This window comes from Argiope bruennichi, chromosome X2 (genome assembly GCF_947563725.1).
Source record: "Argiope bruennichi chromosome X2, qqArgBrue1.1, whole genome shotgun sequence".
Classification (NCBI taxonomy): domain Eukaryota; kingdom Metazoa; phylum Arthropoda; class Arachnida; order Araneae; family Araneidae; genus Argiope; species Argiope bruennichi.
The window spans coordinates 131,176,884-131,198,962 of NC_079163.1; the positions used below are offsets into that span (position 1 = coordinate 131,176,884).

The window sequence follows — 22,079 nt, forward strand, 5'->3', positions numbered from 1 at the left end:
GATATGCAAGTGATTCCCTCATGTGAAATTTTTTTAAAAATCAAGCCAGCTTATATACTTTCTCAGATTGCAATGTAGGATTTCTTAAGAGAACTCATTTTTCAGTACAGTTTTATTTGGCAACTGCTGGAAATTAATATTAATAAGAAAAAGTCCAATTCAAAAACTGTTTCGCACTTATCATGTTATGTCCATTCCATTGAAAGGCATGGCACGGGTCTCGGACCTCGAACCATCCTGTTCCGAAGCCAAAATCTTACCACCAGGCCATCAAGGAGGTTAAATGTGAAGTGAAAGTACCTATAGCGGGGGAGGTAGTGGTAAGAAATTTCTCCATGCGCTATTCATGGGATGTTTGTACGAAATAAAATATTAGTGTTCTTATTTCCCATTTCAAAGTTAATTACGCCGAAGGTGACAAACAAAGATACAATGCACTTCGGAACTGTTTACATTACAGCGTTTATGGGAAAAAAGAAGTTCCATTTACAATCAAATAACAACGGAAGTGGGTGCATAAAAAAACTTTAATTTAAAGCATTTTTCACATAAATTTTTAAATTCCAAACAACAAAGTAATAAGAATATTTCAAATTATAAAACCAAATTCAAAGAGAAATGACTTGATTAAAAAAATTGAAATCGCTCCTTTTTGAGCATAAATACGTATAGAACACAAGAGTTAGCTGAGAACGCAAGTTACAAACTATTTTCACTGTTATCTTCTGTCGACATGTCACTGCTGGGAACTTCTTGAACTTGAGGTAAAACTATGAAAACTGGCCTATTTCTTGTGGATGTGCCGAGATTTGGACGATCGGAAATCATTGCTGTGTTTACATGGTGCTGCATTTCTCGGTTTGCAGTAGATGCCTCCGAGGGGATTTCCTTAAAGGACAAATGAGATGAATAAAATATTTAACAAGAAATACCAGTTAATTGAAATATCCTATGACAAAGTTAACTTATTTCATATTTTATTGAAATCGTGTCCAGTACAATCGAAATAAAGCGATGAAAAATTTGTAGCGTATAATTGCTGTTTGATTCAAAAACTGTAAACACATATCGGTAAAATTCGCAACATCTTCACAAAATTTATATCCAAATTCTTTATTAATTGCACATCTTTTAAATAGCTCATAATTTATAACGCAAGAAAGCGATATTTTATCATCCAGATGTGCCTATTTAATTTCTTTCTTGGTTCTAATCTTTAAAGAAATTGTTTGATTTTCAAAATAGAAATGACTTCTTTTAGCACTTTTTTTCTTTTTTAGCACTTCCTCTTAGTTTTATTTTTATCTGAATGAAGATAGCAGAAATATTCATTTTTTAAATCTGTTTCTGTTCAGTTTGAGAGTCTATCAAATTGAAAACAAAGAAATGACAAGATTTCCCTTCCTACGTACGTTTGACAAAAAATATGTTCTAGACTATTTTAATAAGGTTGGAAAACGATATTGTAATTCGAATCTACTTCTACGAAAAATACTTCTGAATATTAAAGGTAACAAGACCCAAAACATGTCAATAATATATACTTGAAAAATAAACCTCTTGTAAAAACAGAACTTATTTATAGTGCAGTAGCACAATTATCTTGAAATTGGAACGCTTCTGCTCGGGCTGAGGAAATTTGACTTTCAAAGGTTCAAAACATTAAAAGCAACTTATTTCTGTTTCTAACATATCTATTAAAGGGATTCTATAAAATGTTCTTTCAATGAAAGAAGATTTTTGTCCAGCAGAGGAAATAACTGAGAGTTACTAAGAATTAGTGAAAACAAATCGCGATGCGTTTTTTAAACAGAACTGTAAAAAAGCTCATTTCATGGAATATTGGCATGTGTTTCCGTAACCGAATCGATAAATCCTCTAATGAGTTTGTTAAACTTTATAAATATGTAAAATGAATTAAATTAAAATCTATTTCACAAATCATTGTCATTTTGTTCAATTATTAGAATATTTAGTTTCATACATATTCATTTGTTAAATGACAAGAAAAGTGTTTCAACAATGGATGTGTTATAATAATTTCATTGGTACAGAAGTGACATAATTATAAATGGAACAGAAATTTTCTGGCGGTGTAGCAATAAAGAAACTTTAAATGCTCTGTAAGTGTGGAAAGACCCTGTTTCGTACGGATGTGATCGTAAAGGTGCCAACTGACCCATTGTATTACCCTTGTGGTCGGGAGCTTCCCGCAAATTGTCTCTTAAACATCAAAGAAAACAACAAGGGGAAAGAGGGCAAAATGGGCTGGTCTCAAGGCACACACGGGTCGTCGGAAAGGGCTTAAGAGAGTTTAATTACCTCTTCCATCTGATTTTCTCTAGCAGACTCTGCGTTAGATGAAAACAGGTTTTCCAGTTCAGAAAGTCGTTCCAAATTTCCTAAATACTGACCGTCAGCACAATAGGAAATAAGTGTGGCCACAGTGCATTGTTTTCGGCAGCATTCGTCTACCACACCAGAGTCAATAGCAGTTGAAAGTTGACCGTCTTCTACTGAGAATTCCTGTACCGCTTCTCGTCGGGAGAACAAAACTGAAAAAAATATTTTGGATATTAGCGAATGTTAAGAAAATATAACCAAAAATTTTACATATATATTTTTGAACTTTAGTCAGAAATCTGTATTTATTTTAATGAGGGTAATGTCTCCTTTTGAAGCAGTGCGAGGAATATTTTCAGATGGATTTCAAGATTCTAAGTTATAGTTAGAATATGCGGACGAAATCTGCACTGGTTGTCTTCTTGAGACTTCCAAACCACATTAGAAAAATGGACATTTGTTTCGGAAGAATATTTTGTTCTCTTTCTGAATGTTGTAGCTTTGAATGAAGTGAATGGCATTCACTGCATAAAACAAATGTTGAAATTAAAAACTGATGTAATAAAATAAGTTAGAATCGAAATCTCCAGCTAAAAAGGCATACAATTTTTGAAAGGGAAAAAATAAATTATTGAAAGTTAAATGTTTTATTATTCTTATCGCGAATGCTACTTTATTTAATAATTATTTCATTAAACGAAACAAGCCTAAAATATAAAAATGAGTTGTTGGTCAACTGAAAAAAAGACTGTTCCAATTTTTTACTTACAAAAATCTTTCAAAAGTAATTGAAAGTTATTGAAAAACGTGTCTGATTAGAAACTAAACTTTTCGTTATGAAAATTATTTATTTTATAATTGTCTAGAGACTTATACAAATCTAAAGATTTACATGTTACATGCAATATACTTCATATTTGAGAATATGTGCGTTATAAACAAAATAATTCGATTTATTTTTACAAATCCTAAATTATAAAAAATTGATAAGAATTTATTTATAAAAAAAATTAGAACGTAAATTACAGACAATATTACACATACTATTTCATTCAGAAATACAAGAAATATAATAATATTTATAATATTTATTTTGAAAAAAAAACCTTAGCTTTCAAAGTTTTATAAAAGACATCTGTCATATTATTGTTCCATCTCTTTATATTATTTTGTTACCTTTCACCTATTTTCAATGTTAAATGCGAGATATTTGTGTATCGATATATTTTGTGAATATTTGTATAGAATGACTCTGCTGAAAAGTGGGACTGACGACTTTTGACATATCAGACGAATCTGATTTGATAAATGAAGAGATCACGTGAGTTAAAATTTGCTAAATTTAGCTGCCATTTGTACCTTCCTAACATTTTATTGAAGATAAATTAATCATGAAAAATATGTTAAAAATGCGCCAAGTTTAACACGATCCTATTTATTACAATTCTATTATTTGTCTACGCTGCACTCTCCTTTTGAAAGTTTTCCCTTCTCAATAAATGCATACGTCTGGCTGAAATTCAACTCATGAGAGCCAAGCCCCTTATTTGTTGTTACTATTATTTACAGACGTTTTAATGAGTTGTTCTTTTATCACAATTCTAATTTGAAATAAATATTCCATACATTTTTAATGAGAAGTGCTTTAGTACTTAAATGAAACTGTTGATAATCCCAAAACGGGATTTTAAAATAATTTTCTTCGAATTCAAAAATCCCCTTGAAAATTAAAATATACAGTTCATATCTTGGGTTATTTGTTGAATAAACTAAAGGCAAACATTTGTTGTTGGCTCATTGAATAATATTTGCTTTTGAAGACATGTGAACACTTATTGTTCAAACTTATATGCATTACTTTAAATAATTTTTATGCTATGATCGAAAGTAACCCATCAAAATATTGTCCTGCTAGAAAGAATACAGTAGGAGGTAAATTGCCACAACAAATCCTGTCGATACTGTTACGTTCTGTGGTGGTGGAGTGTCGGCTATATGCAAGAAGAAGTAGGAGGTAAATTCAGAAAAAAAAAATGAATTCAAATGTCATTTCATTATAACAATTTAATTTTGTTTTCACGTTCATTTCTAAATTATTTTAGGATTATGTATTTAGGGTCAAGCATTCCATTTTTGTCTTCAGCATTAAATTTTCGAAATGATTTGATATTCGATTATTTACAAGAAGATATAGTCAAATGAATGAATGAAGGATATTTAATCAAAATTGTTCTTTCAGGGATATAATCGAAGATTTACTTGGAATGAACATTTCTGATTTCAAATGAATTTTGGTGCAATAAATTTCTTTGTAAGGCTTCCGTACAATGACTTACTGCTTTATCTGATCAACACCCATTTGGAAGTCACACCCCAAAGTTTTTGGGTGAGCTTCGAAATTTTGGTCGGTGGCTAACAATTCACACGACTCTAACAGCAGAGCATATTCAAGAGGAATATCCTTGGGTTTCGAAATCGAAGTTTGCCGATCACGATCCATTTCTAAACACACTGGTTTCATTACATTTAAGGTTTGAATAATGTATTACACTACAAGCAAGATGTCGTAGTCTCAGTTTATTTTAAAGATCACTTGATGTTTACGAGACATCCATAGGAGGATTATCATGAAATGTCAAAATATCAATTCTTCAATAACTCTGATAAAGATTTCAAGAAAATGGAAGACATGAATTTCTCAGCATTTCCTTTCCATTACTTTAAAGAATTCTTTGGTGCCATGTGTAAGAAAAATAGCAAATTTGTATGAATATCGAGATTCTGTAAAAGAATATTGTATATGTAAAAAATGATGAAAATCAGAATTGAAATGGAATATAACAATTTGGAAAAAGCTTCTTTGAATCCATCAAAAAAAAAAAATATTCCCGGCTTAATGCAGAAATAAATTTTAAAAAATCTTCCTTTTCCATGTTTTCTGAAAATGGCATGAATCGATATGTAACAGAATATTTTTCAGGCGATACATTTTTTTCCAAATTTCTATGTGAAATTTATACAAATGAATTCCCTTAGGTATTTATTGACCTAGAAAACGAAGATGGAAGTTCAGGATGTTGAAACTTTTCAAATCTTGTGCCTCATTTCTGGATTTCTGATGCGCTCTACGATGGTTTGCAATACTTTTAGAAGTAGATGGTAAGCTGTAATGAAATCCTGTGCTACCATTTCAATAGTAGATACTAATGAATTTTCTCTATGTTGCCTTACTGGCCGATGTATAATATTCGTTTGAATGATATTCATTGCAAATTATTATTGACAGATATTATTCTAGCAAATCTCAATAATACTTTTAATTTTAAGAGATCATCTCATTTTCCATTCTTACGGAAAAGTATACATATTATCAAGCATAATGATACTGGATATTTCAAAGCACTATAGGACATAAAAGTATATATTATTGCACCACTCTTAGATGAAATGTTCTTCAAAAATAGTTTGAATTTGATGCAACACACTGAACAGAGGGTTATCATTCAAAATTTTGCTTTTTAATGCCTTTTCTTTTCTTTTAATACATCATATCATACTTTTAATACATCATCATATACTTTCTTTTAATACATCATATCGAAGCCTGATAATAATAAGTCTTTCATTTATTATTGTTCTAGCTGATTTGGTGGTTGTGGGTTTATGGAACAAGAACATTATTTCCTTTGAAAAACCTGAGCTGAGGTGCGGGGAGCAAGAGCAACTCAGATCAATGAGGAAAACATACAGCAAAATGACAGTAAGCGTCATGTGGAGAGTAACATAGAAGGCGAGTTACAAAAGACGATATAATTTCCTTCTCATGTAACACAAATGCTGACCAATGATCGTTGAAAGGTCTTCCAAAGTGGCATCTCACAACTGAATGCAACTCGTTGCTATTGTAGGTTTGTAGCCTTGTTAGGCCAAATAATGAGGACGTTTATACTATTTCCTTAGAAATCTTATTAATACTTACGCAGTTTGCTAAAGATTACTTTAAATTGATTTAAAAATTATAATAAGATGTAAATAATCATGAAGATATAAACAACAAAAATGAAATACTTTTCCTGCTCCGTGTTATAAAATTGGCGAAATATGAAAGAACCAAAATAAATATTGATGTTACTTCTAATTTCTATTGTAATTTCTTGGTTTGTTTTAAACACACACAAAATCAGGTAAAAATATTAGGTTTTGCGCATGTGACTTTTTGAATAGAATTCAATATCATCAAAAGAATAGTAAGCTTCGGCGCAATAATGCAAATTGCCTTGTGTAACCAAGTAGGAGCTTGATAACGGGTATGCAACATTTTCAAACTTGTACTTCATTTCAAAGTATAATCTTCTTCTTTCCCCGTTGCTTTGGAGCCGACGAAAAGGTGGGGGCGCACCTCCGGTGTTGCCCTCGTCATCTGAACAAAGTTAAAAATTACGAAAATCGCCTAGAAGCGGGATGCTCATCAGACACACTAAACATAATGAAATTAATTTAAAATCTTTTTATGTATTGCAGATTTTATTTATTTTTCCTTTTCTATTCTTTTATTATTTTATTTTCTATTTTTTTTTTTTTTTTACATTTAAAAAAAGAAGAATATTTGAAATACATTTCATTCAAGATATTCTAATTTTAAATAAATTTTAAATCTAGAAAATTGTTTACGTACCAAAATGAGTAAAATTAAATCAAGATATTAAAGGTATTCTTTTTACATCAGTAGATATCCAATAACACCAAAACGAATTTGTTTTCTAAATAATAGAGCCCCCAAGTCTTTCTAATACTTGTTAAATAGTCAGCGTCACCAGAATTCCTTTGAAACATTTAATAACAATAAAAATAACAAATTTCTAAAATATCTCAGGTGGATGGATATAAAATATTAAAATTTGTGAATATTGTAACGTTTTGTAAACAAAAACAATGTCAGATGCCAGAAAAATACACCAAGAAGAAGTAAACAAAGAACTTACTTGATTTCTTAGCTGCCGGCGAATGAAATCCTCCATAGTGTTGGCACATGAAATGCAACAAATCAGCTAATCGTTTTCCGCAAATTCTCACACTCTGAACGGAGTCAGAGTGAAGGAAAGAAACAAAGGCGAAACACAAAACAAACATTTTGAAGGAACTGCAAATCATATTTACCGTGTTTCGATAGAGGAGGTCCTCTGTGTTTTAGAAAAGAAATGTTTGCGCTCTTACCCTCCGAGGTGTCCACTTATATAGTGCAATCAGATAGGTTTGGGGTGACCCTATCCACCTACGCTTTAAATTGGCCACTGAAACATAATAATGAACAATCTGAGATTTCGGTAAAAATAGTCATATAACTGCGGAGTATTTTACGGCTGATTGGAGGGAATCAGATTATAGAATCGGTAAATATATGATCTATATGCGGAGCAAAGAATCAGTATGAAACTCAATTTAGTTTAGAAACTCAATAATAGAAGCTATTTGGGATGGTGTTTTTTTTTAAAGAATTGCAATAATAATCTAATGAGTGTCATATTTTTAGAATGATAAGCATAGATTGTCATAGATGGTATGGTTAGAATTCTGCTATTTGAGATGATCGTGGGACTTTGATATTCGGTTGAATTGTTTGAGTCATTCATTAGAAAATTCATATTTTTCATAAAACCTTTTCAACCTGTCAGTAGATTATTTTCTACGAAAAATTCATTCAATGATTCATTTTGAATATCAGTTTGAGAAGGTAATTAATATTTACTATTCCAAAATTAATTTTGACTTACATATGCTTAAAACTAGTGCCAATCATTTTTTTGAAATGCATAATGGAATCATAGTTAAAAAAAACTCAATATTCATTCGATGTTCATTTTTTATACCGCAAACGATTTTTGTAAAACTCATCAAATGATTCATTTTTAATATTACTTGGAGAAATATACTAGTAAATAATATTTACTTTCCCAAATTAAAAATGAATTTACAGTTATGCAAAACATAAGTTATTATTTTTCAGTCGGATAATTGAATAGTCAAATTAACAATTCAAAATTTCTATGTTTCTCATTTTTTACTGGGTTAATCGATTTCCTGATGTGAATTGAAGTGAATCAAAATCATTCTGGGAACCATTTTGTTAAAAATTCGAGTCATTTGTATGGACTTTTTTTTCACATCAATAATGTATTTCAGCAATGAAACACTTTTCGCTCGCTATTTTTAAAAATTTCTTCAATATTGCTTTGAACATTGCATTTATTATTAGTTTTTTTAAAAATAGTTTGGTTTAGTTATATTAGTGACCCCTTCAGAAGCAACATTATGCCTGTTTTGGAACGGACCTCATCATTCTGAATCTGTTTGGATGACAACACCTAAGTTGGCAGCCTCTTTCCTTACTTTTACATCACATCCGTGGAAATGTGAGTGACCCCGGCGGATTTAGCGTGAACCGTGGCCACTTGTACAGTCATTCTTCGATGGAATTGAGTTTCGAACCTGGAACTCTCTTGGTCCTTCTTTAAATTTTCTGTGCGTTTTTTTAAATTCGTCAATTTGCAACATTCTTCTTTCATTGATTTGTATTGTTTTAACTTAACTCCTTATAGAAACATTTCTCTTTCTATATTGTGGAATTTTACATGTTCAGAAAAAAAAAATCACTGGAACAAAGCTACAACGTACCTTGGCGTTGCCTGTGATAAACATGTCATCTTCAAAAAATTAAGTACAGCTACATAGGAGCTAAAACGAAACTTTACCTTATTTTCAACCCTCAATCTAAGCTATAAAATATAATGACTCATTTCTAAAGCTATGTCAAGAGCTTTCATCTCTTTAACCCCCTCCCTCATTTGGGCGACTGCAGCTAAGAATAAGAATGACCTGAAGACAAATAAACAATATGCCGTTATTTTGACGAAAATTAGTATCAGAAAATATCTCCTCTCTCAATGAATTCCATCCAAAAATGGCCCGTCCAATTTTTGACAGGTAAAAATAAAGAAATTGGGTACTACGATCCCAATAACATCAGGAGCCCCGTCGAATTCTCTGTGACTAAATCGCCACCCATTTGCAGCTTTAACACACCGATATGACTCGATCTTCACCGATTCATTCCATCATACATTTTTTTTTTTGCTTTTTAACTACGCTTCACTGCTCACTATAAATGTTCTTTCATTTTATTATGTATAAATATCTTGCTAAGCAGTGCCTTTGCTAATTCAAATATCTCACTGGCATGAGCGGAACCTTGAGTTCAAATACTCTCCTCACCATTCCGCAAACCGAGCTATTCGCTAGATTTATTCCGGAGCATTCTTCTTTCGTGGATGTTTTCATTTGAACTCTTACAGAAAATTTTCTGCCTCCTTATTGTAACATTTGACAAGTTAAACTTTACATATTTCATTCAAAATATTTGTATTCCTATAATTCTTCATCCAATCAGAAATATTTAAAATATCTGCTTAGTTTCAAAATCATTCATTATAAAATGAATCCTCTCGGTAGATTGTAAAACTCTAAATGTTTCCATTTTTCTTATTAAGTGCAATATTTGCATTTCTAATCATTCAGTCATTCTATAACAAAACTACTTCAGATAGTTGCTTCGTTTTCAAATCATTCCGTACAAAAATTTCTTTCTTTATCTACTTCCCATTTTATTAATCACGACATTTGCATTTCGAATAATTCTCCATTCATTTCTTCTGTAGGCCACGATCGCCTGGTGGGAAAGAGAGTGGGAGGTTCCTAGTTCGAGACTAGAGTTTCACTTAAGATCTATAATGTAAGTGGGTGTGGTCCACATTAAATCAGTCGAGACCAAATGTCCTCAGGATGACATGGTGCAGCAGTTTGGAGAGGGGTGTCTGATCAGGTGTCGTCCTCGGCGTCTGACCGCTAACACAAATGACGAGGAACTTTCCAAAATAGCCCTAGTTTTGCTTTGAAAAACGAGACGTCAAAATAATTAAACTGAACTCAGTTCTTCTGCACAAAATGAATTCGAATTTTTGCTTGTTTTCAGAAACATTCGTTATAGAAATATTTATCTCTTTATATTTTAAAACTCTAAACATTTTCAAAATATTTGTTTTTTTCTAATAATGCATAATTTGGCCTTCTTATTGTCCGATTCATTCTGAAATGAACAGGATTGTTGTCCGAAATACTAATGAAAAAAAATCTATTACTATCAAAATAATATAACAGAAAAAACGGCAACAATAAATGCTGTTGTAAGGTGGTTGACTCAATCTTTGCACCTTTTTGCATGGAAACTGTTTAATAATAGGCTATGTTTCCTACAGTTGACTATATTAGGAAAAAGTAGTAAGTAGATAGAGGTTTAGAACTGTGAAGTAGTTAGGAAAAAATTTTTCAATCTTTAAAAAAATTTACCTTAAGATTCTGAGGAATCTTCACATTTTAGACATCCTTTAGTACTCAAAAGCCTTTTTTTCATTAATGCCTGTCTACTGTAGAAAGCTAGAGAAATGAAATTAGGCTTGTTGTGTTTGACCAAAAACGTAAATAACTGTGAAATCCATTAAAAGAAGGTCCGCCGTACGTCTTCGCTCACGTGCATAAGTTAACTCAATATACAGATCACAATTTTATCATTAGAATGCTAGATATGTATCGTATTTCTGTGTAATTGGTTGACTATCTGTCGATTCGACGGCAACTGAATTAAAAAATGCAGGATGTTCAATGAAGGGCTCATTATTTTAGCACTTCTAATTTTGGACCAAATCTGTGATCGGATGTATATTTATTTGCATTCTAAAACACCAATATACCATACTAAATTAGATAGGTCAAAATTTAGGTCCTTTTTTGTTTAATAAGAAAGGACGCATTCTATTTAGTGAAGTATTAAACGTAAAACGTGCTGTATTGTGACAGCATTCGAAAAAGTTCAAGTGAGTGTCTGATATGAAATATGGTATTTGTAAAACATTTGTGTTTATTGCAATTCTCATTTGACGCAATTCATTTGTTTTTTGACGCATCGAAAGCATGTTAAGCGAAAACGAATCAAACAGTCTATGGAAAGACTAATATGAAAAACGCACTTGAGAAACCCGCGTCTATAGAAAACAGTGAGGTAAAATGCTGTCATAATTTTTGAACCGTATTGTATAAAAAAAATCATCGTATGTTTTAGAAATTTCGCTACATTTATAGAAGGAAAATAAAAATTATAGATTACAAGCAAAGAATATCTAAAATTAAAAATTTTTCCTACTGGGACGGAATTTGTTCAATCTTTGTAGAATGTCGAATGGAATCAAGAGAGACTTCAAAGTAAATATTCACACAAAAAAAATTTAGTATCTACCTGATTATGCGTTTCATTAGAAAAGAAAATCTATAATTTCAAATTTTTCCTTTCGTCAGTTTAATTATTTTATTTTGTTAGTCTCTATATAAGTCAAATAAAGCTTCAAAATAAGTTATAGAGAGGAAGAATTAATATTTCCTAAATATTACATTTTTCTTAGAACAAAACCTAAAATTCAAAATTTTTCCTTTCATGGGAGGAATTATTTTATTTTGTAAATCTCTATGGAATACAAAAAAGTAAAGCTTCAAAATAATTGATAGAGAGGAAGAATTAATATTTCTTTAATACTACATTTTTCTTAGAAGAAAAATCTAAAATTCAAATTTTTTCCTTTTATTTGAGGAATAATTTTATTTTGTAAATCTTTATGGCAGGCATTCAAGTATAGCTTCCAAATAAGTGATACAGAGGAAAAATTAATATTTTCTTAAATACTACATTTTTTTAGAAAGAAATCTAAAATTCAAAACTTTTCCTTTCATGGGAGGAATTATTTTATTTTGTTAATCTCTATGGAAGACAACCAAGTAAAGCTTCAAAATAAGTGATAGAGAGGAAGAATTAATATTTCCTTAATACTACATTTTTTTAGAAAGAAATCTAAAATTCAAAACTTTTCCTTTCATGGGAGGAATTATTTTATTTTGTTAATCTCTATGGAAGACAACCAAGTAAAGCTTCAAAATAAGTGATAGAGAGGAAGAATTAATATTTCCTTAATACTACATTTTTTTAGAAAAAAATCTAAAATTCAAAACTTTTCCTTTCATGGGAGGAATTATTTTATTTTGCTAATCTCTATGGAAGACAACCAAGTAAAGCTTCAAAATAAGTGATAGAGAGGAATTTCTTTTAATACTACATTTTTCTTAGAAAATAAAAAAAAATATAAAATATAAAATTTTTCCTTTCGGGGGTGAAATTATTTTATTTTGTTAATCGCTATAAAGCTTCGAAATAAGTGATAGAGAGGAAGAATTAATATTGGATTTTTCAGAGGAAAAAAATCTAAAATTCAAAATTTTCCCTTTCGGAGGTGGAATTATTTTATTTTGTTTGTCTCTATTGAAGAAAAGCTTCAAAATAAGTGATAGAGAGGCAGAACAAATATTTCCTTAAGACTCCATTTTTCCTAGGGGAAATTTTCTTTCGGGGATGGAATTCGTTTGATCTTCTTTGCAATCGAGTAAATCTTCAAAATTAATATTTGACTGATATTACTTATTTCTTAAAGATACGATTTGAGATAGTTACAAAAGATATTTTGCCACAAGTAAAATTCGAAAAATGATTGTTAGATAGGTGATAAATTAAATGCGAAGATGTGCTGTAATTTCTATATAAAATGGGTTCATTGTCTAAAGATGAATGTTTATGAATTTAATTTTTAGTATAAAAAACATTAACACAGTGTAATGATACAATGATATTTTTAAGTTTTGAAAATATCGTTAAGTTGACAAAAGACAAAAAAGTAAACTAAAATTTTTTTGAATTATTACTAAAAGAAACTAAGTGATTTTATTTCAGATAATGCTATTATATAGCTGTATTCTTTGAAATTATGAAGCTGTACTTACGAAATTATGAAGCTGTACTTTTTTTCCTAGGCAATTAAAAATCGGTGTAATATTGACAAGACTTCGTGAACGGAGAACTGCAAATCTGAGTCCTCATTTCATCGTTGGTACTTCGCATCTGGTAAATTTCGACAACATCCTCATGTTGATGAAATTAAGAGAATTAGTTGCTCTCCGTTCCATTTGATTGGAAATGTGTTTTCTCAGAAAAGCAATCCATTTGCCGCTTCAATACGGAAAGCGAATCTAAATAATTTACAAAATAATTAATTAACTCACCGATTTAGAAGGCCTCATCTATTGAAAATGGGGCATCAAAATAGCAACACTTATGCAAGAATTCACAGATTAATTTTTCGAAAAAATCGGTTGACGCAATTATGTTTATGAATTCGGAAACAATTAAATGAATATTTATATTCAGTGACTAATTAGGCTGATAATTGCTTTTTCGAGTGCAAGGGCTTTTCAAATAAACTGTCAATTAACGATTTAATACAAAACCAAAAAAATTAATAATAATCCCATAAGTGGTTTATAACTGAAATGACTCGGACATCTTATAACAGCAAAGGATAGCAACTTCGCTTTGATGAAGTGAATTGAAATTCTGGATTCATTTTTCATTTAAAAATTGAATGTAACAGCTATATCTTACAATTTCGTGTTTCAAGAATTCATTTTTCATAGAGATGTAAAAACTGTGCTGTCTCTGAAAATGACGATATTCTTCTAGAGATAAAAGAAAGACAAATATTTTTGTAAGGTGGGCTTTATATATGCTAAAGTCATCCAAATATAGTGGCTTTTACAGAGACATGATTATATATGAGAATGATCAACATATATTTAAACCCTTTTATTTCACTTTTTTATGTTTATAAAACTGGCATTTTGGAATCAATTTTTCACTCATTTTCTGATCTGGTCAAGTATTCAAATTTTGTACATTTATGTGTTCTTAGTGAAATGCGCAATATCAATATTTTCAGAGCTTAATCATCAGTTAATCACAAACTAGATTTTGACTCTATACCTAATAAGGGTTTTGAAAAGAATTGATATCAAGATTAAAAATGATAGGATGATTCAAACAAAAACATCTACTGTTTAGCATACTAATCAAATTCTGTCATTGATTCAATGTTTTATTCTAATTATCAACACACAAACAAGGTTTTTGATACGAATACTGTTTTAGGCCGCTGCTCGTAGCTATCACATATTCCTCCTTAATGAATGCTCAAGCCATGCTACCAAGGTAATGCTATTGGTCATTTCCAATTGTAGCTTTCTAGCAATGATATGTACTTAGATTGAAAACTCATGATTTGAAGCTCATTATTTCAGGAATTGAAGCAATTGATTTATTGATGTCCCAAATCCCGAGGTAGAAGATCAATTACAATGTGGAAATATTCAGAATCAATGATGGCGCTTCTAGTTCATTTCAATCCTCTTCGAAACATTTCGATTTGCCCTCTTTTATGCAGTTGTGATTCATGTTGATTCAAGTGTGTTTCTCTCAATAAGCCATTATTTTTGGACATATTTACGATGACATATCTTACGATGTATTTAAATGCTATTTACTGTCTAGAATACCAGACTAATAAAACGTTTATAATTTCATTTAATCAGTGTCTTGTATTTTATTAACAGGAAAGCAAATTTTTGATCAGTAAAAGTAAATTTCCGAAACATTTGATAATGACATTGGATTCATTTATTTATCACTGATACAGAAAATTTTGATTCTAAAAATATATTTCTCAATGTTTTTGAAATTTTTCATTACACAAATATTAATAAAAAAATTGGACATATGTAATCAAAACTTAGTTTAATTAGATTACTGTGTCGTTTCTCAGCTACGCGAAATCTCTTCTATAATAGACTCCTAAATCTTAAACATTCGTTTGAGGACGAGGACGAACACCATAGTTGTTTCCACATATCCAAATTTTCGCACCAAACCATCAGGAATGATTTTGAACGGATGAATATTTTAATTCAATGCGCAATGTAAAATTTTAAAAACAAAATATTATGTGTCCGGATTTCGGAAAAAGTAAATGAACAACGCAGTTAGTCAAAGTTCAAATAAAATCTTTCATCGGCTTCTTAAGGTAGTAAAAATTTTAGAAAGTGATTTTGCAAATAAAATATTACAAAAAACCATTTTATTGTAAGCCGTTTTACTCTGTTACTGAATATAGTAATTTATCTCATTTATCCCTTATTATATATTAATTTTTCACACCGGGGTGCACCACAGATTTGAGGATGAGAAATTTCCAGCATGATTGTTTCTTGCCAACCGGGTGAGTATAGAAATGGTGTGAGGTCGACTACCCCTACTAATGACGGAATATATTTCTCACTGGAAGGGTTGCACCGTGGCCGGTGATAGCCCTTAGAACTCAACCTTTGTTCTCGCCAAGGATGTCACGGCAATCCAGTCATTCAGACTTTATCTGTATGCCTCATGCCGTATCGGAGTGGTCAATGTGTGATTATATACTAATTTATGCAATAAAATGTCTTTTTTTATATTTTTTTCTTTTTAGCCAACTTTATTGTTTAATGAGAAATTCGTCCATGTCACGTTTCACCTACGAATCTCACACTTAATTCGTGATTCTATTAAAGCAGAATTAAAATTTTTAGTATTTATTTCTGTAATAAATGGGGGCGATGAAGTTAATACCTAGCGAAAAATAAGTTAAGTGTTTCTGTTGTAATCGTGACCCAATAAATAATATTCATACTTGTTTACTTGGAAATGTTCTAAGTGACATTGAAAATATTTTGTTGCTTACATCAATAAACAATGTCTGAAGACATTACGAAATCTAAATTTTGTACAGCCCTCCCGGCCAAATGAATTAGATTTAGTAAAATATACTTGTCCTTGTAGCATTTTAGATAAATAAAGTATAATTCTCCGACTAAAAATGGCAAAGTTATGAAGCTTTGAATTTTATCATTTTATGTCATTCAACGATCACCTCTAGAAAAAGCTCTGCATTTAGTGGTGAACTACCTCGGGTTTAAATTGTTTCAAATCACCCAAAATAATGATCTTTAAAGCTTCATAACTCAAGAATATTTTAATAAATGTGAATAAAAGTAAAGGTCTATAAAAATTGAGACTTCACAATTTTTTCAAAGACTCAAACCGAATAAAATATAATTCTGAGCAATTTTCCCTTACAAGGAAGGGTTTCGAAATGAGCTCACGATTATATATAACGATGGTTTCATATCAAAATAAGAAAAATCGTAGGGTTACTCATTTTCAGCCTATAATGACTAAGTTCGATTTAGTTACTTATTTCAGCTTAAATTTGAAGATTGGGTTTGAGTTTTCGGTTATTGAAAATCGAGTGAGCGTAAGCTGTTGTGTTCTCACTTGCTTTGCGAAACCTATCTGTTCTTTAGCGTCAATGATTCAAAACTATTATTGTAAATATCCATAGGAAATTTTTTCAAACTTTATTATTTTCTTTTTGAAATATCTGGTTTTAAAAACCATAAACTGTTTTTCTTTTAAAAACTAACAAAGAATCTTGGATCGGATTCTTTTATTGAATTGGATTTTTTTGTTTATTTTTGCCGTATGCATTCTGTATCAAAATAAGAGCAAAATGGGAAATCGAAAATTATTGTCAAACAGGATGTTTGAAATATTTATTTCATAAACAGTTTATTTTATGAAATATTTATCGAATCCAAAATTATTATATATAACGAAACCATTGTCACGACTTTCCAGTTCTCTAAAATTGCTTCCATTTTTCATTTATTGTCATTCATTCATTACAGAATTCTTCTTTTGGCGGTGGTCTCGGAGTAAGTTCTTGGTTTGTGGCTGGAGAATTCCCAGTTTGAAACCTGATTTCATTCAAGTTTCTTCCTATATTCTGGCCTGCCCCATGCAAAATTTGGAATCGCTCATCGATTATTCTCCTGATGGTGTGTTATGGAAGCATGGGCAAAAGATGTCCGAACAGTTGTTTGTCCTCGTGATTAGATCACGGCTAAAGATTACAAATATTGTTCAAAAGAGGTAAAAACTCTTCAGAAAGCTTTTGAAACTCATTAGTTAAGCAAACAAGTGAGCGTTTTTCAATACTGACAATTTTCTTACGTCGAAAAAAATGAGAATAACATGGTGTTTTGAAATCTCTCTGGCAACATCAACATCAATGTATCTTAATGTGTAGGATTTCAACTGCTAGTTTTCTTGAAGCATGGATGTAACAAAATATTTCAATCAGTGTCAGGGTCATTTCGAGTCTGCCATTTCGATCTTTTTACTTTCTTGAATACGAAATCTAGTCACCATGAGCTCGAGATTTTGTCAAATATCCACGAGTCCGATAAACACATTTTGGCATTCTGTTTGTCTCGCTGTCTGTAACTGTACAAAACCATTTAAAATATGCAATGACTACCAAATTTGTAGATTTCTCAAATTTGGATTGAACTCCGTTCATAGGAATGCTGTCTGTTCGAATACAAGGGAACTCAATAACGACAAAACGCGAAGAGCAGGTAAAAAACATTTGGTGCACAGATTAAGCATCTGAAACATAGATAATTATCAAATTTTGAATCAAAGGGTGACTTATCTGTTGGTTTGTACTTTTGCATGCGTGCACACGCAATGACTTAAATCAATGAAATCCGGCATGTTATCTAGTGACTACAACTGTAACTTCGTGTCAAATTTTGATACCAATATGTCGGCAAAAAGAAATCCAAAATGCATATTTTCGCAATATATTGGGGGGGGGGGGTAAAATGCTAGATTCACTCCAAAGATATTTTGTAACCATCGTTCACCAATGCCACGCAAGGTATTTGCGGCCTTAACCAGGTCCACAATTTTATACGGGGAAAGACTTTTATTCAAGATCATGCGAGAAAGTTTCAGGGTGACCATTTCTGCTACTTGCAGTTGTCTGTCCATCTGTCTGTGATCACGATAGTTCAAACACGCTTCTATTTAGAAGGGTAAAATGGGGTAAATGGTCTTTATATTAAATCAGTAGACTTTTGATCGAAATCCATTTCAAGCAGACAAATGTCTGTCTGATACACATGAATACTAAAACTGGAAAACGAAAAGATCTCGATGGATAAAATGTGTACACAGTTTTAACATCTAAACATTTGGAAGCAAATGGTGGATCGTCTTTCGGTCTGTAGATTCGTATACATATAAAGACGATGACTCCAAAACGTCACTGTTGTAGTGTAGATCCTTATCAAATTTTGAACCACCTGTCAAATATTTGATTTGTGCTTTCGTATGCAATGATTTAATAAATTTTGATTCCAGTCTGTATGAAAAGGAGCATCTCAGAGATTAACCTACAAAAAATGGAGTTAATAGGCCAATTCATAACTGTTTGATAATGACTGTAATAAATACACAAGGACCGGTTTCTTTCTAATCTACGAAGCATGCGCTAGATTTTGAAAATAATTTTCTCGTTTCCAGAGGTGGGGAAGGAAAACCACTTTCTCTGGGTTCCATAAGAAAGTTTCAGGAAGACCACTCTCACTGGTTTCAAAATATTCCAAATGCGCTGCCATTTTTGAAAGTGCTATGATTTCACTGTTTTCGAAAAATTCCCGTCCTTCTCACTTTTTTCCTGAATAATATCATTTAAGTAGAGAGGGCATTGTCTTCATTTCATCATATAATAGTCAAGCAATCAAAAGCTGAATTATGTTTATTTTATGTTAGAATTATTCTAACATAAAATGTTAGAATAATTCTAACATTTAAAAATAATTCTAACATTCTAAAAATAGAAAAATTATCATTTTTCATTTCGCCCTCCATGTCAATTTCAAAAGAGTTCCAAATGTAAGCACTTGAAGAATATCATTTCGTTTTACTGTATAATTGTCATGTTGCTTTGACTCTTTCTGTAGGATGATTCGGTGTAGGTAATGAAACAAAGTGTTTGTGGGAAGCTTCGAAATAACAACAAGGGAACTCTTTAATCATCCTAACCGTATGTCATACGGACAGTACAGTATCGTTTCTCAATATTTTATTAGAAATGATCTAATTCTAAGAAGCTATACAAAAACAACTCAAGCGTTCTTTCTTGAGTTATTGGAATAACAAGAGAAGATGAATAATAAAGCTAATGCGAGTGTGCTTCTCACATATTCTCTAATAAATGCACTTGTATATTATTTACCATATGTCATTAAGAATGTTATTTACAAAACAGCATATTAGCGGGTGATCCTTGGTCATTTTTTTTGGATGATTCATCTCTGAAATGCGGTTAATACACAAACACCAAGAAACCGATTATGTATTTTAGACGCCTTTTCTTGACTGATTCAAACCAAAATTTGTCACAGAATTACGGTTATAGTCACAAGATCATATACTATATTTGTCATTGCGTTTCTCAGTTATCACATTTACTTGCGTGTGAAAGTACGGACTGACAGACGGTCAACCCCAGGACAGATTTAGTTTTAAATTTGGTAAGTGTCTCCATTTGAAAAGTTAAATATGTGTACGAAATTGCTTCTATTTAGCTCCCTACATTTTGTAGTTATTTTATGAATAGATTTCTAGCAGAATTTGTAGCAGACACTATGTAATAAATTTGACTCGTCGAGTTCGAATTGTTTGGGTTATCATGTACACAATAACCAGACATAAAAAATTGTTTTGAGGTCTGACATGTGATGTTTTCTCTCGTTCGAATTTATTGATGATTTCTTCAATGTATGCGCAAAAGCAAAAAAGAAGTGAATTCTAAATATATTGAACATTTTGTAGATGGTAATATGTAAAGCCAGTTACCAATAAATTTAGTAAAAACAAATTTTAAAATACACATTTATTAATGCATTTAAAAAAGATTTTTTATTTTATTTTAATCATCGTCTACTATTTAGAACATAAAATACGTTCACAAATTCGCTACAATGTGGAACCAAGTTTGTGGATTTAAATGATTAACGAGCAATAGGATTTTGCTACTAAAATAGAGCATTGTCACCAATATACACATAATTGCACAAAATTTTAAAACTAGCAGGCCAGGAAGCGAGTGAAGAAGCGAATGCAAATTTTATCTTTACAAACAGGAAATAAGATAAATTAAATAGAAATTATTAAAATCAACCAGAATTTATAAACAGCAATCTTGAAATATAATTATAATTAAAAATTTTCATGTGAAATTTACTAGGAGCATGTAGGAACAAAGCGTTTAGTTATATAAAAATTAGGGTTAGAATTTTTTTAATTAAATTCACAACAATAATTGAAACAAATATACATAGGTATATTAAAAAGTGCCAAAAGAGCTCTGTAAAGTATTAACGAACTGGAGTGTAGGAATATATTTGCAGAGTCTAAATTATCAACATTATTAGTGATTTTTACTTTACTTTAGAGTGAATTCTTTATTAAATTCATAACTATAAATGGAACTTATATATGCAGACATATTAAAAAGTGCAAGAATTAGCACATTAAAGTATTATTGGATTCTAATACAGATATGTGTTTGCAGCGATTGAACCATCATCATTGGTAACTTTCTTTTTACCAAAACTTTTTGTGTGTCCTTCTGAAATGACGTTAATTTTTCATGATGGACCTAATAATAAATCGAAAAACTCCTGATTTTAAAACAGCGATGTTATTTGGAACTTTGATTTAACAAGATTGCTAAACATAATCCTATAAGAACGCTTGATCATTCAGATTAAGTATTTCTGCTACAATTTACTATCCTTCTCCAAAACTAAATCTAGCACTTTTTGTTAACTTACATAATGGCAGACTATCAAACACAGGTTTACTACAAAAGCACGCTTTAAAAATTGCCAAAATTAACACAGTATCTCCTTTCTTATCCAAGTATTTTTCTCAACGTAAGCTTGGTCAGGAAATTCTTTGTATGAAAATGCGTAATATAGCCAAAACTTTCACTTCCTTCCACCACTTACATATAGTATATAATTTAATATGAAATTCTTTTTATGCCTAGATGAAATAATTTTTTAGAATGAGAATGCTGCTTGGATTCTATTTATTGTTATATACTCATAATTCGCAATTAGAAATGGCCATTCTCAGAAAGGAAGGGAATGATAATGAGAATCTGACAAATAGCATTTTAGAACTTCCCTTGGAAAAATATTTACGAGATAATAAAAAAAAATATGGTATAATCGCGATAGGATAGAAGTTTCTGCATCTTTAGCTGGACTGAGACGGTAAGAAATAAATGGAGCGAAATTTAAAATTTTTTCTGCAAAATTCACAGATTATTCTACTCTTTTTTGCAAACAGAGCTTGATGATATTTTCCTTTTTTTTTGTTTTGGATACAAGTGTAAAATTTCTTTATTTAAAATTTTATATGTAATAAAATGTAGAAATACAGCAAAATATTGAATAAAACATAAAAATAAAGCTATAAAAGTAAATAGTGCCATGGAAAATTTGATCTGGCGACATATTTAAAGATCGGATTTTGCCCTTTGGGAATTTCGAGATTTCGAAGCTTAGTTCTCGAGATGCGTGGAAATTTCCAGAAATTCGATTCCTCACCTCGTCAGATTCCAATAGCATCAAATGTTTCGAATTTATCGAGCCATTGAACACGGTCAGACTATTGAGCAATGCGATAGAAGAGATCTTTTGACTGCATACTTGAACTTAATGATGATTGAATTTTGAGTCATATAAACACCTTTTTCATATATCTGAACTTGAAACTTTTGATTGCAAAAATTGTCTGTAAA

The 22,079-nt window shown here is 30.9% G+C and overlaps 1 protein-coding gene across 1 annotated transcript; it reads right to left on the bottom strand.

The window, feature by feature from the left end:
• Positions 1 to 694: 694 nt before the first annotated feature.
• Positions 695 to 7,519, bottom strand: LOC129959924 (uncharacterized). The gene is made up of 3 exons (XM_056072827.1): positions 7,326 to 7,519; positions 2,323 to 2,555; positions 695 to 888 (listed from the first exon to the last, which is right to left on the bottom strand). The coding sequence occupies exons 1-3, from the start codon at positions 7,492 to 7,494 to the stop codon at positions 700 to 702; spliced, it is 591 nt and encodes a 196-aa protein (XP_055928802.1). The 5' UTR covers positions 7,495 to 7,519; the 3' UTR covers positions 695 to 699.
• Positions 7,520 to 22,079: the final 14,560 nt, after the last annotated feature.